The 19032-nt window shown below is 47.3% G+C and overlaps 1 protein-coding gene across 1 annotated transcript in view; it reads left to right on the top strand.

Moving 5' to 3' along the window:
- Positions 1 to 450: 450 nt before the first annotated feature.
- The window catches only part of EFNB2 (ephrin B2), a 45929-nt gene continuing 27347 nt past the window's right edge, over positions 451 to 19032 (top strand). Inside the window, exon 1 of the mRNA XM_060128946.1 lies at positions 451 to 790. Coding sequence (XP_059984929.1) covers positions 669 to 790 — 122 coding nt within the window. The 5' untranslated portion in view covers positions 451 to 668. The remainder of the gene's footprint in view (positions 791 to 19032) is intronic.

Below are 19032 nucleotides of genomic sequence, written 5' to 3'. Positions count from 1 at the left end.
CGCGCTGGCCGAGCTGACTCTCCTCGGCGGGGACGGCGGCGCCGGCTGGGGCGAGGAGACGCGCGCGGAGCTGGTCCCGGCGCCCTCCCCGCACACAAAGGCCCGCGCGCATCCGGCGCCCGCGGCGAGCACCGAGCCCCTCCTGCCTGCTCCGCGGGCTGGGAGCCGCGAGGACTGTGGAGGCTCCTGTGCGCCCGGAGACGCCCCTCGCCGCCCGCGCACCGCGCTCCGCGCTCCGGGACATGGAACCGCGCCGAAGCGGCGCCCGCGCGCTCGGGCCGCTGCCCGCCCCCGTGGATCTATAGTGCGAGGCGGCCCGCCGCCTCCGCCGAGCCGTCTCTTGGCCTTTGTGTCCCGGCCGAGCGCCCTCCCTGACGCCCCGCGCCCGGCACCCTGGAGCCGCACGGGAGCCGGCTGTCCGAGCTGCGTCCGGCGCGGCGACCCGGAGCCCCGAGCCCGCCGCGCCGCCGCGCCCCTCGCGTGCGCTCCCGCCCCGCGCTCTGAGGGCCCCGAGGGGAGCGCCACCGGCCTCGGCGCCCGCTGGAGCTGCTCGGCGCGCCCCGGAACTGCCTGCAGTCTCTCCCTTGTCTGCCCAGAGGATTGGGGCTCCCGGCCCGCACCTTGTCCCTCCGACGCCAGGAGTGCGCGGAGCTGGGAGCGGCTTGGCCATGGCCGTGAGGAGGGACTCCGTGTGGAAGTACTGCTGGGGAGTTTTGATGGTTTTATGCAGAACTGCGATTTCCAGATCGATAGTTTTAGAGCCCATCTATTGGAATTCCTCGAACTCCAAGTAAGTCGCGTCCACGACCCCCCTCGATCGCCGCCCCGAGGTCCGCCGCGTCGCGCTGTCCCGGCGGGAGGAAGGGTCGGGCTGCGGAGCCTCGGAGCCTGTTTCTGGACCCTCGATTCCTCGCGCCCCCGGGTCCCCCACCACATTTTACTTCGTGGAGACTCCGCTCGGCCTTCCAGCCGGAGCGCCGGCCCTAAGGGGCGCTCTCCTCGTCCTCCTTCCCCCTGGGAGCTCCCCGGCGCTAAAAAAAAAAAAATAAAAAATAAAGGCCCTGTTGACTCGGGTGTCGCGTCCGGGAAGGTGTCCGATGGCGAGGCCTGACCCTCACTTCCTCCAGAGGACGGGAAGCCGGGCCACCAACAGGCTGAGCGGCACGCAGGGGCTGGCGGGCTCCGGAGAGGCAGGGATGCTGCGCTCCTGAGGAGCGGCGGAGCGCGGGCCGGGGGCAGTGAAGCGCACCGCGGAGAAGGGAGCCTGTGCTCCCTGGCACGCTGGGAGCTCGCGCGCCTGGGCGCCGCGCCGCCTGCCCGGGGGGTGCGCGGGGAGCTCGCCTGCTCGGGACAACTCGGGCAGCGGGCCCTTTTCTCCTCGCCCGGGAGACGGGCCTTAGGCTGCTCCCGGGGAACCCTCTGCACGTCGGCCTCTCCCTTTGCTTCTGAACCGATGGCCCCAAATTCTGTGGTCCCGACAGCTAACTTGATTTTTTTAGGGACGCTGTCTGCAAAAGCTTAATTAAGGCCCTGCCCAGTCGACGCAGCTCCTGAAGCCTTCGCGCTTGGGGAGCCTGGGCGGGAATGGGATCCTTGGATCCGACTTGCTTTTATCAAACAGTGCAGCCGGGAGAAAGCCAGGCCTTGCGGAGGTTTTCAGTCCGAGCAACCAGAGTACATTTAGAATTTAGAAGAGGCGATCCATCCATAAATATATATGGCCGTGACTCGTAGTCGTCTGTTGCGTTCAGGGTTGCATATTACCTCATTCTGGGGATACATTTCGAATCCTAGCCAAAAATATTTTACAGAATCATGGAATTTTAACCTTGGGAAGCTTGGGGAAAGTATGAAGACACTGGCCGTTCATACTTTGTCAGAAGCAAAGTGAATGACCTATTTGAAGTTGAGTAAATCGGCCATGGATTTAGAAATAAAGGGATGGGGGATCGATTTAAAGATCACATCGTAATTAAATAATTACATCCACTCTTAAGAGTGGTCAGTTTCAGATTCACCAACATGTTAACCAAGAATTCCCTATTAAAGGGCGAAAGACGTCACCGCTGTAAATGGGATGAAACAGAGATTCTTGCAGGATGCTGGTTGGCGCTTCCCAACACTGCTCCTGTGTAGAAGTTACTTAATGCAGCCTCCTTCCCTGGAGCCTGATCTTGGATGGACTTCTTTTTTTTCCCTGGGTGTAAGATCATCGTAATGGCTGAGAAAGCCGCGGCAGTGACGGCTCTCGTCCACCACCGCAGCGTGAGGCGACGGGTGGTGCGGGAAAGCGCGGGGCTGGGACCTGCGGCCCGGTAGCCGGGCCGGGAGCCGGAGGAGCCGCCGGCTTCGCTTTCTGCCTCCAGGGGTCACTCTTTCCTGCGCGATGCTCGCCGCGCCGGCCGCGCCTCTGCACCCCAGGCCGCCTGCTCTGCCCCGCTTGGCGCTTTCGCTCGCCGGCCGTCTTCGGGAGCCGGTTTTTGGTTTGGCGTTTCCCTCCCCGCCTCCCAACAGGATTTAATTTTTACATTTCTATCTTGTTTAAAGAAATTCCCATTAATCCCTTCAGCGTTCGGCTCAGTAGACGTTATCTGGTTTATAGGATCACAAATACCTACTCGGGGGAAAAAAAAAAAGGTAGAGCAGTCATTATTTCAGCCTAAGGTTTCGACACGAATGTCTTCTTTCCCTCGTGCGCTGGGGGAAGGGAGTGACTTATATTTCCTCACTGATATTTACTCACTAGCCTCCTGTGAGGGTCGGGCTGTTTTTCTGAGCTGTGGCCACTGATTTAGACCGTCCTGGAGGCCTGCTTTTGGAGAAGCCTCCCTCCCCGTACAGACGATGTTGCTGTTGGCGTGATTGCTCCTGCCCTCAAGAGTAGAATTTCTTTTAAAATTCGCACGTAATGGCTGGCCTAGAGGAAGGGATCATTTGTCCCCTGGAAAAGGTCTGCTTAACAAAGTTATGCAGCTGAATGCTAGCTTGAAATATCAGAAAGATTTCTTCCTGGAGGAATGATATGAAAGAGCCTTTTCTAAGTTTGAGAATGAATTAAAAAAACCCAGAAAAACCCGGTGCCAAGGAGTTGCCTATTTGTTGGGGAAGTCTCATGTTTATTTCCAGGGAAAAGTTTCCGTCAGTAAATGGGATGTGGCAGGAAGGTAATCAAAGGCATTGAAGTTGCACATCAGTTCCTCGGGACTGTGGAACAATTCATTTGTAATGAAGCAGCCATCAGTAATTAGATTTGTTTCATTCCGAGGTCAGCTTTTTTAGCAGGTGGTGGACAGAGGGAGCGTGCAGCAGCTGTTTGGATACAGGGTCCAGAAAATCCTTTGTAAATTCACCGTCTCCATAACTACTTTAATCACACTGTCTGCCTCTCCCACCCCCGAGAGTTTTTGCAGTAGTGGGAAGAAGTTCCAAATACTGAAACGGTAATCACTGCACCCATAGGTTCTGGAAGAGTTGTGTCAGTTGTAGCCATTCAGGTTGTGTAGTTTGTTGGGTTTTTTCTGTTTTTTGGTTCTTTTTTTTTTAACTCTGGAGAGAAAAGCAAAGCCTGGCTTAGCATTTCAGTAGAACAATTTTTTTCCAGCACGATGTTTTTGCCAAAGTAAAATGGTTGGCTCTTTTTTTAAAAAGTATTGGTATGGTATTCTAGAGTGAGTTACACTGACTTTGTTGAAAATTTCAGCAGAGCATTCATTTCTTACGTCTAGGGGTGCGATTCCCTAGGCACCATATACTAGTTAACCAAGCGTTTTGCTTTTCTCAGGTCATTTTCCCCTACATAATGGTGAATTCCTGGTATTGATTGCCTTGATACAAAAGAATGGCTGGATAATATCCAGATAACCTATAATACATGGGCTCCACCACAGTCAGGCTCTGAATAAATACGGATCTGTCAGAGATTGATAAAATAAACTACAATGGATAGTGCTGTTTAAACAGTCCATTCAGTACCATATATAAGCCAGCCTGCCTTCCATTGTGTCTGAAATTCTTATTTTTGTAGGTAAACAAATGCACATTCAGCACGGATTGAATAGCTCCTTGAACTGTGCTCCCCAGTTTGCGTGTGGGTTAATCTTGTCGGTTTTAATATAGAGAGGAAAAAAAGCCCAAAGCACCAAGGGGTGGAATTGTTAGTGCTTTCACATCTACATTCCTCACATTTTGTCAGGATGATAAACTGTAGGCAATGGACTGTCGCTGTTCCACGGGACGACTGAGAAGGGAGAGCACAAAGACGGGGCTGCCGCGAGGTCGCACAACATGTTTGGGAGCGGTCTTTTCAGATGAGGACAGAATTTATTTGGGAATCGTGTGTCCAGGGACTGTACTTTGTAACCTCAGCAATTACAGCTTCGAGCCTCAGAAACGGGAGCTGGAGGTTAAGATGATTCTGTTAAGCACTTGCTTCTAAATCTTTCACAAAGCGGAGCTCTTGACACTTGTCCCAGGATGCAAAGAAATGCAAATGACTCCAGCATTCCAAAGTGTCCCTGACTCCCAGGCTGAAGCAGGGAGACAGGTAAATTAGCTATCAAGCCCCAGACCAGCTGAGAACTGCCGATGGGCATGGTTTCTCCATACATAGTCAGCTGGAGAGTAAATGGTATGTTTAGAATAATTATCGGTAAACCCTCTTATCTGGAAATTTACAGAGAGGAATCCTCTGGTCGGTGGGTCAGCGTGATAATTACCCGCAGAGGGGCATCGCTACCTGGCCTTGCACTGAAATGCTTCAGGTAGCGCCGGGGAGGTTGAGGGTGACACCCACCATCTGGCAACGGTTCCCAGCGAGGTCACCTAATGGGAAATGATTTGAGATCCCAGCATGACTGCAGTGACGCGTCACAGGAATAGGAGTGGCGGGGGAAGGAAATACAGACTGGAGACCCTCTTCAGAAAAGAAAAAAAAAATCAAAGAAGGACATTACTTGAGCATTTCATGAAAACTTTATTCTTAAATTCTCCCACTGCAAATTAGACGAAAAGAAGGAGGGCTCTTGTAAGGAAAATAATCATTGAAATGATACTCGGGCCCACCCAATCTCCGCCTTCGCTGGCTGCTGACCTAAAGAGCCTGTTTTCAGGTCATTTATCATATATCTACGTAGATTTGCTTATGAGCTCGCCCTTTGTGTGGTGGAGTAGAGCCTTAAATAGGAGTGTTCAACTGTTTAAAATATTTAGGTTAAAATATGCAGCACCCATAGAACTAGAAGCTTCTAGTCGAGAATTAGTTCTTTCAGGGAAGAGCTGCCCCCCATCCCAGTTTTTATTTATTTATTTATTTTTTCTGTTGGGGGGGGAGGAATTAGAATGAGGCTGGGAGAAGGGTAGAAGAAAAGCAAAGAGGGAAGGGTAGGGTATGGGACAGGGTTCCGAACAGCTTGGAAAAACTCCTGTGGCTTCATTGTCTCTCTAAAGCCAAAGAACACAAAGACATAAGCAATTCAGCCCTTCTCCCATGATGGAAAATGTAAACCGTGGACATGGCTCTCCTGTTTGACTTGTTTAATTCTCATTTTAAATTCAGTACTATACGAGCCGTGTGAACTCTGAAGATTTCTTTAGTAATCCATTTTGTAGTTCCGAATCAAAAACAAAGTGAAAGGGTCTGACACAATTTGCTTTTATTTTTAGGCAAATCAACCCTGGTCATAGTTAATAAGGGGATTACAACCCAGACTGGGTCTTTACAGATGTAATGTAAATCAAGGGCAGAGTATAAAGAAACTGATCCCTTTTGATTGAAGTATGGTAAAAAGGCATAGAGAAACTAGCAGCGGTAATCTGATTGTATGGCAATAAAACCACCATTTTCTGTCTTTCAGATAAAAATAATGTGGTAAATCCATGCAGTTCATAAGATGTAAAGGCAGATAAAGGGTGAAGCCATGGCAACATATAGATTAGCTGGATGTCGGCAATGACATGTCTCTGAAAAGGGTGTAGAAAGGAAGGCCCTTGCTCCAGGCTGTTGGCTATTATGTGTGAGCCACACAGACTTGGAAACTCGGATTAGAAAGTATGAAAGCCCCACTTGTGGCCTGGGATGGTTGAAGCCGGGAAGAAAAGATGCTCAGTTCTTGCTCATTGGTGGCGGATAATATGGCAAAGGTAGATTCCATTGACTGCCTTTTCCAGAGATTGAGATTGGGGGCTGATTAAAAACTTCAGATCACTGCAGTTAGTTCAGGCCTGCAAGGTTTTCCTTTTTAGCTCCTGGCCTAACAGTGGCGGCCGTTCTGTAGGATTAGCTGCAGTTGGCGGTGCTCGCCTTCATCTCTTTAGGCTCCAGGCAGGGACCTGCTGGGAAGGAACAGAGCCCAGAGGGGCTAGGTAGGCCCAGAGGGATCCGAAAAGAAAACACAGACCTTTTGATTTCAGCCATCTTTCAGCCCCGGAGAAGCCGAGGTAAACATTATACATTGTCCCCCTCCCTCTTCCAGAGAGCTCTCCTCTGAGTTTTGTCTCTCCCACCCTGGAAAAAAACATATAATAAAACAAATAACAGGGGGAATTGAGTTTTCATTCAAATCGGTAGTAATCCAGTATGCCCAAACCAACGGGCCCAATGGAGATGGTGTTTCACTCCTGTGAGTTGAGCTGAATGGGACAGGCCCCCTTCGTGTAAACGATAGGATTATAAAAGTGTGAGTGTTGCCAGCTTGAAAGTTAAAAACAGCAGAAGCTCACCAGGCTGTTGAATCTTATTGCCCCCTGTCCTGAACAACCTTGTAAATGAGCTGGGCTTTTGTTTTGGCCGTCCACACTTTCCATTTTAGTCGTTACCCCAAATCAGCCATTGAAGCTGTGATTGGGGGGCAGAGTGGCATCACAGTTGCGTCAAGCCGGAAAGGAGATTTGTGCTTTATTGCCCCCTATTTGGGGCCTTAGAAAAGTCCCAGCATTTCTTTAGGAAAGTCTGAACTCTTAAGACGCTGACAATACTGAAAGCTTACAAGCACCCCAAGTGTCTGTCTTGCTGGCGTGGATGGAGGGGATTCAGGGCTGGTCTCTGAACATGGGAACTTTCTAGAGGAACACGTTCTATGTCTGAAGATCTTCACTATATCCTAAATGTTCTATTTCAGACCCATTTCGTGGATTTTGTTGCTAATTCTCAGAGAGCTGACTCAACTGTTTGGAGCTATGGATTTATTGCATTTGTTGCCTATTTTTCTGGTCATCACTGTGTCGCTTTCACCATTTAAAAACATTTAAAACATGGCACAGAGACCTGCCCTACCCAGTGCCAGCTACTTTACCTTCGTTTCTAATTTAATTCAGAAAACATATCAAAAGATCCAGTGCATTTGTCCAAATTCATCAAAGAGAACGGACACTCCCTAATTTACAAGCTGGTCACATCCCAGCACCTTGCATTCTACATCTGACAATGATTGCTAATGGTCCATTCAGCCAAAGTATTTGCTTGTTAGCAGGGAACAGAGCATGATAAATGTCCAGCAAGCTTGCGGCCTCCTTCCGCCTTTCAGATGCAGACTGGTGCATATTTATGGTAGGCAAAGGACAAAAGGAGGGGCTGAATTGCCCTGGCCTCCAGCTTTCTATGAGGAACAGGGTTAAAACGATTAAAGAAATGATATAGGAAAGTCCTGCCACTTGTTTACAAACCAGCGTCCAACACGTAGCTTTGCGTTTTACCTGCAAGAGCCTATTGCAGGAGCATTAGGGATAAGGATGGTTGGATCCGGCGACCCAGTGAAAAGAGTAGGTGATAAATTATGAAATGTTTTCCATGCACACTGAATGCCAGGTGCACCCATTTCTGTTGCTCCTGCAGAGAATCAGCAGAGGCTCTTTATTTCCCTTTTGATGTATAGATATCAAATATGTAATTCTAGTCCAAAGCATTCTGTGGCTTTGGACACAGACATGCTGTTTTCAAATGAAAAACCATAGTAGGAGACAGCTCCATTGAAGGGAAACAAGTTGTTTCTGCTCTTAGTAATCCTCCAAACAAAATATGAAGAAAAAATTGGCAGTAGTGAAGTGTTAATAGTTTGCTGTTTCCATTCTCGAGAGCATGGGTAGGTAAACGTTCTAACTACTCAGTGGTGGGCAAGCATTCAGAAGGCTACGCATGAACTGTGCTTTGAAAACTTCATTTTCTTCATGTTTTCTATATGGAACTCTTAAACAATCCAGTTCATTTTCTCAATTCACGTTTGGTTGCCTCCAGTTTTAATTACAGTCCTTGGATCCTTCTACCAGTACTTGCTGGTTAACCCTCTCTTGCCTCTGAGGTGTTACTCTGTGCTTTTCACATACTGATGACTCCCGTATCCCGCCAGAGTAGTGATGAGTGCTACCCACATATCCCTGTGCACATCAGAAGCTCTGACCTGCGGAGCCAGTGTCTGAAATGCCACCTTCCAGCCTCTCTGCAGCCTCTCGTGTTCCAGCTGAGGAACCCGAGGTCCAGCGTGACACCACCACCTGCTGAAATGCTTCTGAACTCGGTCCTTGCTTTTTCCCCCTGTTAAGGTGGCTCACTGTGGTCTGAAACGTTTGTCCTGAATGAGAACTGTCTGATGAGTGAGTGGGGCTGAGCCAGTTACGTTCAAGTCCCGCTCAGAATGCATCTACCTGCAGAAGAAGTTAGAAAATGCCAGTTTTCACTTAGCTTACCAGAACTATACTTGGGGTACATTTTAGATAAAAACAGACTCTCCTAAGCCCTGCATCCCCCTTCGTCTATGGGAAAATGGATCTTCATGAGAATGGACTGTCCTTAAAGTTCACGATTTCCCTGAAATGACTGCTCTCTCTTTATGGTGTAGATCAAACATAACTTCTTTAAATCTTTTCTCTGTAATCCCACAGCACTTTAGTTAAATACCGAGGGCACTGGAGGAACATAGTACATGGCGCTGTCATGATTCATATGCAAGTCTTAATCCCCTTCGCCACTCTGCCTATCCCTAAGAGGCAGGCACCAGAATGCTTTCATGTCATCAGTCTCTGCCAGCGAGCACTGACATCCAGTGAGTATTAGTCGGAAGAGCAGACACAGCCCAGATGTCTGTTTCTGGCCGCTCCCATTAACAAATCACCTGCTACTGGAGATCTACCTCCAGCCCCGCGGCTCTAGAACTTTAGGGCATCAGAATCACTTGTTAAAACAGGCTTGCCACCCGCCCCCAGAGATCCAGATTCCTGAGGTCTGGGTGGGACTTGAAATTCACATTTCTAACAGGCTCTCAGCTGATGCTGCTCTGAGACCACACCTTGAGAACTGTTGCCCTGGATGGAATTCGTTGGGGTAACAACTTTTTTTGGGTAACAGCTCAAGATTAGATGATCATCCTCTTAAAGGCTGTTGTGGATCCCTGAAGAAATCCGTGGCCCTTGCCTCCCTACTCTCGGCCTCCGTTCTTGCTTGGTTGATTGTTGACGGTAGATAATTCGTTGATTTGTTGGACAAGCATTTATGAACTGTGAGGTCTGTTACACGAAGCTCTGAGAATACAGTGAAGAGCAGTCTCTACCCTCAAGAGACTTCAATCCTAAGGGAGTAGGGGGACTCCCTGGTGCAAGAAACACGTTCTGTGCCGTGGTGCATGGCAAGTGTGGCCGTGAGAACAGAGGAGGGAAGGGGATGGAGTTCCTCCCGGGGGAGGGGAAACTGAGGCAGGAGAGACAGCGGTCCAGGGAGAGCTCCGAAACAAAAACCACAGTAAGCAAGTCAAAGAAACTCATTTCAGGTAAGAGAGGCGAGTATCTACACTGTACTTCTGTAATCTACATTATTTCCTACGTCTGAGCAGAGCTCAAAGACAGATTCCCACAAATGAACAAATAGACCCTGTGGGAGAGCTACCCCAGCGATTTCAGCCGCCTTATCCTCATGAGAATTAGCAGTACCTTTTGGTTTTCAGAAGGCCTGTGCTGATAATGGGAAAGGTCAGGCAGTTCAGTTGAGCAAAGCGAGCCGGGCCAGTGCTATTTTAGTTTAGTGAAGAGGACTGCCGTGGAATCTGGCTGTATGAGTCTACTCCCAGGTTTGTCATTTTTTTAGCTGTGTAACTTTGGGAGCAGAATCCTCCGTGTCTCTCACTTGTCCCATCTCTAAAATGGGGACAGTAATCTAACAGGACTGAAGAAAAGCAATAAAACTGTGGTCAGGATTTAAAGACCTTAGCTCTGGACTTAGCACAACGAACCAATAAACGTCAACTCTTGCTGTTGAAAGTTAATTGAGCATCTACTGTGTGCCTGTCTCTGGCTCAGTTTGCCTTCTACATACAAATGCAGAATAAGTAAAATGCTAGTAAAGATTATGCCATGGCGCCTGCACCTTTTCAAGCCCCTGATGTTATATGGTACCTTGCTTAGCTGCCAGACTTCCACTCATTCTTGCAGGCCTCTCTGCTGCAAGAGGCGCCTTTTTATTTCCCTTCAGCTGCCAAGTTAGATGCTCTCTCCTCTGCTTCCTACCCTGACGCTTTGTTGTAACGTTTGTAACCCTGAATTCATTCAGCTTCTCCACCGTGGATGGGGGAGGGCCTGGGCTGAATCCCCTTTATGTGCAGGGTACAGTAAGGGATTGGGTTGTTCAATGAATACACAAAGGCAACCCATAGGCATGAGCAGTGTAGCCTTTTTGCATTAATGTTACATGCTGTTTCTTATTAAGAAACCTCCTCACCCGGTGGACACAGTTTGTTTCATTTAACAATGGTGGTATAGAGCACGTACTAGGGACCAGTGGCTGTTCCAGCTGCTCCACAAATACTGACTCATTAAACCTTCATAATAACCATCTGAGGGAGATACTTTCATGATCCCCAATGGGGAAACCAAGGCAGAGACTGGTTCATTATCTTGCCCAAAGTCATATAACTAATAAGTGGGTACCATCTGTATTTGAACCTGAGTATGCTGTTTCCGGGATCTTTCCTCGTAATTCTCCAGTTCTCTTTCTTAGGCTGTTGCATAGAGAGATTAGAAATCACATAATTAAATGAAGCATGTGTTTGCTCAAAGCAGTCCATATGAGGTGGATTAAAAGAAGGTTTTGCGTATAATTCTTCCCTTGTCCACCTTGATTTATAATCTTTCCTATGATGGGCATGCGATTCTAAATGGATCCTTTGAATCTTTGATAACGAGGTTCTACCCGGTGGAAACTAGATAGTTATGAAAGTCTATCGTATTAATGCATTTATTGCATGCTATTCCTTTGACTCCTTTATAAAATGGAAACATCCTATTGTTTCTTTGCTGGGAGAAGACAAGGCCAGGTTTCAGAGGAGAGTGCCATGAGGTTCGATGCCACGCGTGTGTCAAGCTAAGGAGATAGCATGACATCTTTTTTAGAGTCCGGTCACAATTAAATGCCATTTCATTTTGGATTTGGGGACCTGTGCCGGCTCCCGGCTTGTCAGAGCTGAGAAGACTCAAATCAAGTCCAGGCCTATTTCTACAGCAAACTGGGCTCCTGGCTCCCTGCCTGTGGATTCACTCAGTGTAGCCCATCTGGCTTTTGATGTTCTGCGAGTTCGGAGCAGCTTGTTTCGGGAAGCAGGGCCAGAGGATCGGTGGGCCTGGGGCGCTCTTGATTCCTGAGCAGCCTGTGGTTGCATCTCCCCAGGGCTTAGGGTCTGCTCACCTGCAGCCCTCAGGGGTCTCACACCACCAGGTCCTCCTTCCTTTCAGAGCTCAGGGCCTCGGGCGTCCTCTCACCTCTTCATGGTCCAGTTCCCGTCCCTGAGTTCAGTAGCAGCCTGAATAACTCAGGGTGTTTAACGTTGTGTTTGTTGTTTGGTCAAGCTCATTCCAGGCTGCTTGTGGCGACTGAGCAGGAAATGTATTGTCCCCAAAGTTACAGTGGTGCACCATTCACATCCCCTCCCCCCCCCCCCCCCCCCCCCCCGCCCAGTACGCGGGCCTCTCACTGTTGTGGCCTCTCCCGTTGCGGAGCACAGGCTCCGGACGCGCAGGCCCAGCGGCCATGGCTCACGGGCCCAGCCGCTCCGCGGCATGTGGGATCTTCCCGGACCGGGGCACAAACCCGTGTCCCCTGCATCGGCAGGTGGACTCTCAACCACTGCGCCACCAGGGAAGACCCCATTCACAATTTTTTTTTTCCCTGCTTTATGCAGTTTGGGGACGATCTGTGTAGGAGTCAGTCTCCCAGTCCGGGGTTTCCTCCTTTTTGACGTTCGCAGCACAGACCTGACTTGAGAGGCCCAGGGGAACGGCTGCTGTCACCCGCCCACAGCAGACCCGTCCCTGACCCTCTCTGGAGCCATGAAGAAGGAAGTGTCCAGGAGGCGGCCGTGTAGGTCGCTGTGAAGGGCTAGTGCACAGCCGTATAAACTGTGTTGGTAGATTATGCTTGCCTGGCAAGGGGGATCTCTGCTTATACCAAGAGAGAACTAGAGTCTTGTCTCTTTTTTAAACCTTACTTACGAACGTGCTCCTTTTATGATTACACAAACACCCGTTCCCGGGCGTGTGGGATTCCCGAGGTCCAGCGGGGAACACGACAGGCTCAGTCCTGGGGTCACACTCCAGCCTGGAGAGCGAGCATCACATCCCCTTGGTGTGTACTTTCTTTCAGGGCTGTTTTCCCCACCAAAAGGAGAGGTGTCATTCACCCATAAAACATGGGTGAATGGTCCCTCTAAATAGGCAAGATTCTTTGAAGTTAAGAGGAAAAAAAAAGTGTTGATGGAAATGAAAGGGATGAGCAGGGTTGATGGAAAAGATGCTCCTGAGCGCTCGATTGTAATACCACGCTAAGATCTGAAGTCCATCCCTTCAGGTTCTTAAAATGCCAGTCCGCTTCTTTCTGTATGATGTCCACGTGCTTTGCTTCCCTGCAGCGCTCCCACTCAAGTAGATAAGCACAAGGATGTCCACACTTAGGTCTAAAAGAGCAGAGAACCAGCTATTTCTATAGGAAAGCCAGTTTTCTTTCTGGGGCCTCACCTATGAATAATGAGAGTTCCAGCTTCCTTTGTAGACTCTTGCTAAGAGCATGGTTTGGAACAAGACAGTACAGGTGCAAACAAATTACACTTGAGAAAGAAGCTTGCACCATCTCTTGCCTCCGAGGGTTATGAAATCCCCGTTTGGATGATGGGGGTGCATGGTCAGGCCAGCATGACAAAGGTTGGCCTCCGGGATTCACTCCCCAGCCGCTTTCCCACTGCATATCTCGGCATCCCAGACCTCCTTTTCCAGCACCGCCCCCCCCAACCCCCCCCCGCCCACCGCCGACTTTTGCCTCAGCTAGCTAGGACATTCATGGCATGATTTTTTTTTTTTGCAAAGTTTTGAGGGAGGAGATGTTTGGATCACTTTCATAAATAAAGACCTTGATTTTTTTTTGTTTGTTTGTTTTGAGTTAGGCGCTTGATTTTTGTTTTTAATTCCATGCCAGAGATTAACTAGTCTCTGTGAACCTGGGAAAAGAAAACCATGATCTCTGCCCATCACATGCTTAAAGTCTGACTTAGAATGAAGATATCTATTCCAGCGTCAGCTCGTTACAGGCAATCCTGTGAATTGGAGGGTTTTGTTACAGTGGAAATTATGGTACGGATAAAAAATTAAATACATACTTGTGTTATTTTTCTGAACGAAAATTTAAACGGGTGAGCATCTTATTTATCTTTGAGCATTGGAAAATGAAATTTACGTTTTGAGCATTATATCGCAAATAACAAACAAGATTAACATCACAAGGAGTCAGCTTCCATTCCATTGTGCAGCATCTTAGGCTGTGAAATTTGATATTATTTTGACTTGTATGGTAATTGTAGAATGACAGAGGGAAATGGATTAAGTTGAAATAGAAGGATACAGCACAGCGCACACAGACTGCCCAGTGCAGGTGGAGGTCGTTGGGCCAAGAGTGGGGCCCCTGAGCACTGTCCCCGAAGATCAGAATTTTATAAATAAAACTTTGCTTCATTCTGCACTTTACGGTTCTTTCAAGTGTCTACATAGATGAAGAGGCCACCTCCCCGGGAAGAGTTGCAAAACCGGCTCAGGGACCTAGAGGCTCACCACACCTGTGAATTTCAGTGCTTCTCATCTTTCCTTGCCTTGAAAAGATGCTGCTTGTCCTTGGTGTGAAGTCTGAAATGCACCCTGCCCCCCATTCTCAGCTCTCAGATTTGGAACCCGGTAATGGTCTAAATTGTAGAGCCTGCTTTTAGGCACCTCTTCTTTTCCTTGAATACATCAGTTTCATGTTGCGGATGATATTTGTTTTTAGAAAAGTGTGAAAGAAGGGGCACCTGTGAAAACGGACAATTGTCCCAACACCCATACAGCAGAAAATGCCAATTAAAGCCTCCAATTACTACCTTATTTCTTGGAGCTTTAAAGCCACTGAGAAGATAGTGGTGCATTTACTTGAAGTTTTAAGGTAATTACTTGTTCCTCCAAGCGTGGTGTCTGGTAACCTAATTCTGTATCAGCCTGACACCCTATAGCGACACCCCACTATCTCTCTGGTTTCAGAATAAGTTTGGGCAGAAACTTGTTCTGATATGAAAGTGCAAAAGGGGGCAGTAAAGTGCTATCCACAAAAACAGAAAAATTGTTTCCCCCAGTATTTCTTATGGTCGATATTACCTGAGTCTTTCTTGGGCCCCAGTTTTATTCATTTATGACAAACTCCTCTGTTTGGGGCATTTGGAGTTGATCTTATTAAGCCATAGCAGCAATCTAACATAAAACGGAAGTGAGGCGAGCCCAGATATCCTGCCTGTGGACGAAATATGCCATCAAATTCACATACTCGTGAATTTAAGTCATTTTTTTTTTCTGGGGGATTTATGTTCCCAAGTGTACAGAGCATTTCTGAAAGGAATGTCGGGCTTCTGTGTTAATGCTGTGTTAGCTCCACATAGAGCTGGAAGGCCTCAAGTGCATGGGGAGGTTATGGGGTCAAGGCTTTGGGCTCATTCCTAGCAGCGAGCATCTTTTGTCAGGAAGGACCTGGGAAGATGAGCCTCAGTGACAGCAAAGCAGCAGTGCCTTGTCCTCATTCACAATTTCAGACGAACCGGTTTACAAACTGACTGCTCTTCCTCCGCAGCCTTTGACATTTAATTAAAACTAAAAGCATTTTCTGGGAAAAGTGCATGTTTTCCAAAATGTAGTAAACTCGAAGTGTACTCAATACAGAACTCTGGTTTGAGAATAAACCTATTCTGTGGTATGATTTGGGGTGTGCCAACTGCTAGGGTAATAAACTTGTTCCTAAAGCTGGGATTCAGGGTCCCTGAAATGTTAGCCAACTCCCAGATCTGTGCAGTTGAATGATTAAGCATAAACTGTACCCCATATTTTTCATCTATTTGAATAAACTGGTTGTGTGTTACTGCAGCTTTTGTAGACTCAAGAATTGATTTGTTAAATAGACCACAATTCAGAGAAGAATAATTTTATTTAGTTGCATTCTCAGAAAATACATCACAAAACAGTTTAAAAAAAGTCTACAGGCCTTGAATATTCTGTTTTAAACCAGAGTGAGGAAAGATTGCTCAAGAACATGATGGTTTGTTCCTTGAAACTGTACATTGAAACGTAATGTTCCAATCTGATCGCAAAAGCATTTGACATTTATTGCAGAAAATTATGAAAAATACAGAAAGCTAAAAATTACCCCAAGTCCACCATCCAGTAGCCCAAAGCAGCCGCAGATGAAGGCCCCGTGTTTGACCAAATCTGTGTCTGTATTGCCAGCAAAATGAGCAGAAGAACACACCACCTACTGTGTATGTGTGTATATTTTCAACTGAACTTAGCCATTTACTTAAAATAATCATGTACTCTAATGATGTAGTTTTGAAACGAAAGGAAAAATCAGTTCTCCATGGAAAAGTAAAGTCTGTTCACTCAGACAATGAGTCTTCTTTTGCTTAGCAGTTTGCTTCAGAGGGAGAAGAGTATCACCTGTAGGTCTCTTTCCCCCCAGTTTGCACATTGGCAGGATTCGCATTGGTCCTGTTACGTGAGTAAGATGGTCCTGTTTCTCAGGCGGATGATAGCGGCCATAAGTGTGCAGAAAGATTAGGTATTTAAATAGATATTACAGTTGTACGTGTACGACAGTACACAGAAATGGCTCTGGGTCTGAGCTGACACTCTTTAAATGAGAAGCACTGTGATCATGGCTGTCTGCAGGGGGTTTACGTGACCCGGTCATTTGTTTGGACAGAGGCAGTGGCCATTCCTGTCTACATCCTTTCATTCTGATCTTTCCTTCTGTGCCACTTTGATAGCTTTGCATTTGGCTACAATGTATTGATTTGCCCTGTTTATGTGGTAGTTTGGCATATCCTTCAATTATATGCCTCCACGTAGTATTTCCCTCAGGAGAACGAGGACTTCTTACTTCAAATCTCCTTTCCCAGACTCTTTCAGCATCAAGGGACCATAGTGCTTTGGCTGTTCTTCTAGGGTCACCTACTTATTTTTGGCAACCTTGAAGACAAGTGTAAGAAGTCGTTGCACATTTGTCCTGAGGTGCACGTGTTATGGTCAGCTGCAGATGCAGCCGCGGGAAGGGGAAAAAAGAGAAGCAAGGAAAACGGGGCATCCGTGGGGGGCTGGGGAGAGCAGCTGTGGCTCCACTACCCAGCGGGCCCTGAGCATCTCAGCTCCTTGCTCCCGTGGATCTTGCTGTTCCATCGGGCCAGGTTCAGGAGTCAATCAAGCAACCACTGCCCTCATCTGATGATTTACCCTGTGACACCTGGGGATGCGATGCTGGTCGACAGAAGGGTCCAGACTTGAGATCAAAACATGTGATGTTACGATCAGTCAGAGACAGTTGTGTGTCGTGACCCCTGAACTCTTAAGTGGCAGGTTTTGGCTTTAAATGCATATTATGCTAGTTTTTTCAACGAGCATGCGTTCCTAGAGTGGGTTAAAACATTAAAGAATATTGTGTCGCCAGGGAACTCTAGTCAATATCCTGTGATAAACTAAAATGGAAAAGAATCTGAAAAAGAATGTATATGTATGTATAACTGGATCACTTTGCTGTACAGCAGAAATGAACACATGGTAAATCAACTCCAACAAAGTAGATTTTTAAAAAAAAGAATGTTGTGTCACATATGGCTGTATTATTTTAGAAGTTCCTACAATGATGACTATGAAGTATAAATGTCTAATTGAGATTATTAGAGATCCAATTTAGATTATTAAAGATTAAAGTCTAATGTGTGTTATTAGATTGATTCCCTATGGAAGTATTAGAATCTAGTTTGGTGAATAACCTTTAAGAACTTGGATTCAGGTTGATAGGTAATTGGAAGGTAAAAACAGATTCTAATATCAAATCATTTCATTTCAGGGACTTCCCTGGCGGTCCAGTGGTTAGGACTCCGAGCTTCCACTGCAGGGGGCGCAGGTTCGATCCCTGGTGGGGGAACTAAGATCCTGCCTGCCACATGGTGTGGCCAAAAAAACAATCACTTCATTTTGGGCAGGGAAACTTTGGAAACCCTACTCAGAGTTTCCATTTTATTCCATGTTATACTGTCTCTGGATTTAGTTCAGAGTCATCACGTCTTATTGTCTTGCTTGGGAATGATTCACTGGGAAAAACCATAGGAGTTGCCTCTTTCTGCTCAGCACACCCCACTGCTGTGGCATCCCAGGGAAGCCCTCCAGTGAGAGACACAAAACCACAGCACCAATGCCCAGGAAGCAGTCCTGACCCCAGACTCTCTTGATGGGGAGGAGATGCAACTTCCCCGTCCCAGGAGCACAGCAGGGTGGCTTGCTCAGACTTTGAGTACGTGGCCCAGAAAGGGATCTGGCCTCCTGTGTTCGCTCTCCTGTATAAGACAAGAGGCACTGTGAGTCTCCTTTGTTTTTTGTTTTGAATTAAAAACCAGCAGATAATGGACATAATCTCATCATACAAAAAGAAATCTGCATTTCATATTCACTAGGCAGAGTCAGTGTAGTAATTTAAAATTAGCTACTTGTCACCACCCTAATTATTCTTTAAAAAAAAAAAAAAAGGAAAACATTTCCAAAGTCAATAATAAGACAAGTCTTGTTGACTATTACCAAATATTCAGGGCATAGATGTGCTATGTGGTCCGACTTGTTAAAGTCTCTGAGCAATCCTGAGGTAACAAAATCCAAATGTAAGTGACCTGGCTTCAAAAATAGAACTCTGTGGTTACTGGCTTGATTATAACCTATAGGACGCATTGCTTTCCATTCGAAAATGATATTATTAAAAAATTCACCCCGTTTCCTTTCCATGTACATTCTGCAATTCTCATGAATCGTCTGGATCCATCTGTAATATTACATTTAAAACACAAGTTCCATGTGTGGTAAGTTTCTTCCTCACCCTTTGGTCCTTGGCTTCCCAGGACATGGCAGGGGTAGCAGATGGCCGCCCTTGTGATGGACGAGAAGATGGATCCATCTAGCTGCTGAGTATGCTGATCTCTGAAGCCTGGGCAGTTGCCTGCATGTGGATGGACTTTCTCTTAATTTCCCTTAACTTCATGGCTTGTCTATGAAAAGCTCAATTTAGAAAAAGCTGCATTTCCCCAAACCAGATTTATGCTTTAACGTGATGCAGCGAGAGCTGAGAAGTGTGCAGGCAAAGGGGCTTTTCCCGTCGCATCTCACCTTTGGCCTGGCGTGTCTTCATCTGGTTTGCGTGTCAAGCACATGTACAGGGACTGAATGAAGACAGTGGTGGAAGGTGCTTTGATCAGTGCTTAGCGAAGAATAAGTGCTCAAAAGCAGCAGTGCTTCTGTTATTAGTGCTTCTGGAGGTGGTGAATTGCCTTGCATTTCAACTAGGAAGGGATTCCAGAAAACTGCCAATATTCATAAATCCTGAGAGAACGGGTCCAAAACTCCATCCACAGTGCTGCTTGCCGTCCAGAAGCACCATCATACCGGAGGTGATCCTGCTGTGCTCTCAGCAACCCCCATCCCAACTCGAGCTCATCCTAGCTCATCCTGTCTTCAGAATTC

This window comes from Lagenorhynchus albirostris, chromosome 18 (genome assembly GCF_949774975.1).
Source record: "Lagenorhynchus albirostris chromosome 18, mLagAlb1.1, whole genome shotgun sequence".
NCBI lineage: Eukaryota > Metazoa > Chordata > Mammalia > Artiodactyla > Delphinidae > Lagenorhynchus > Lagenorhynchus albirostris.
Note: the sequence above shows the minus strand (reverse complement) of the source record. Positions and strands in the feature narration are given on the sequence as shown.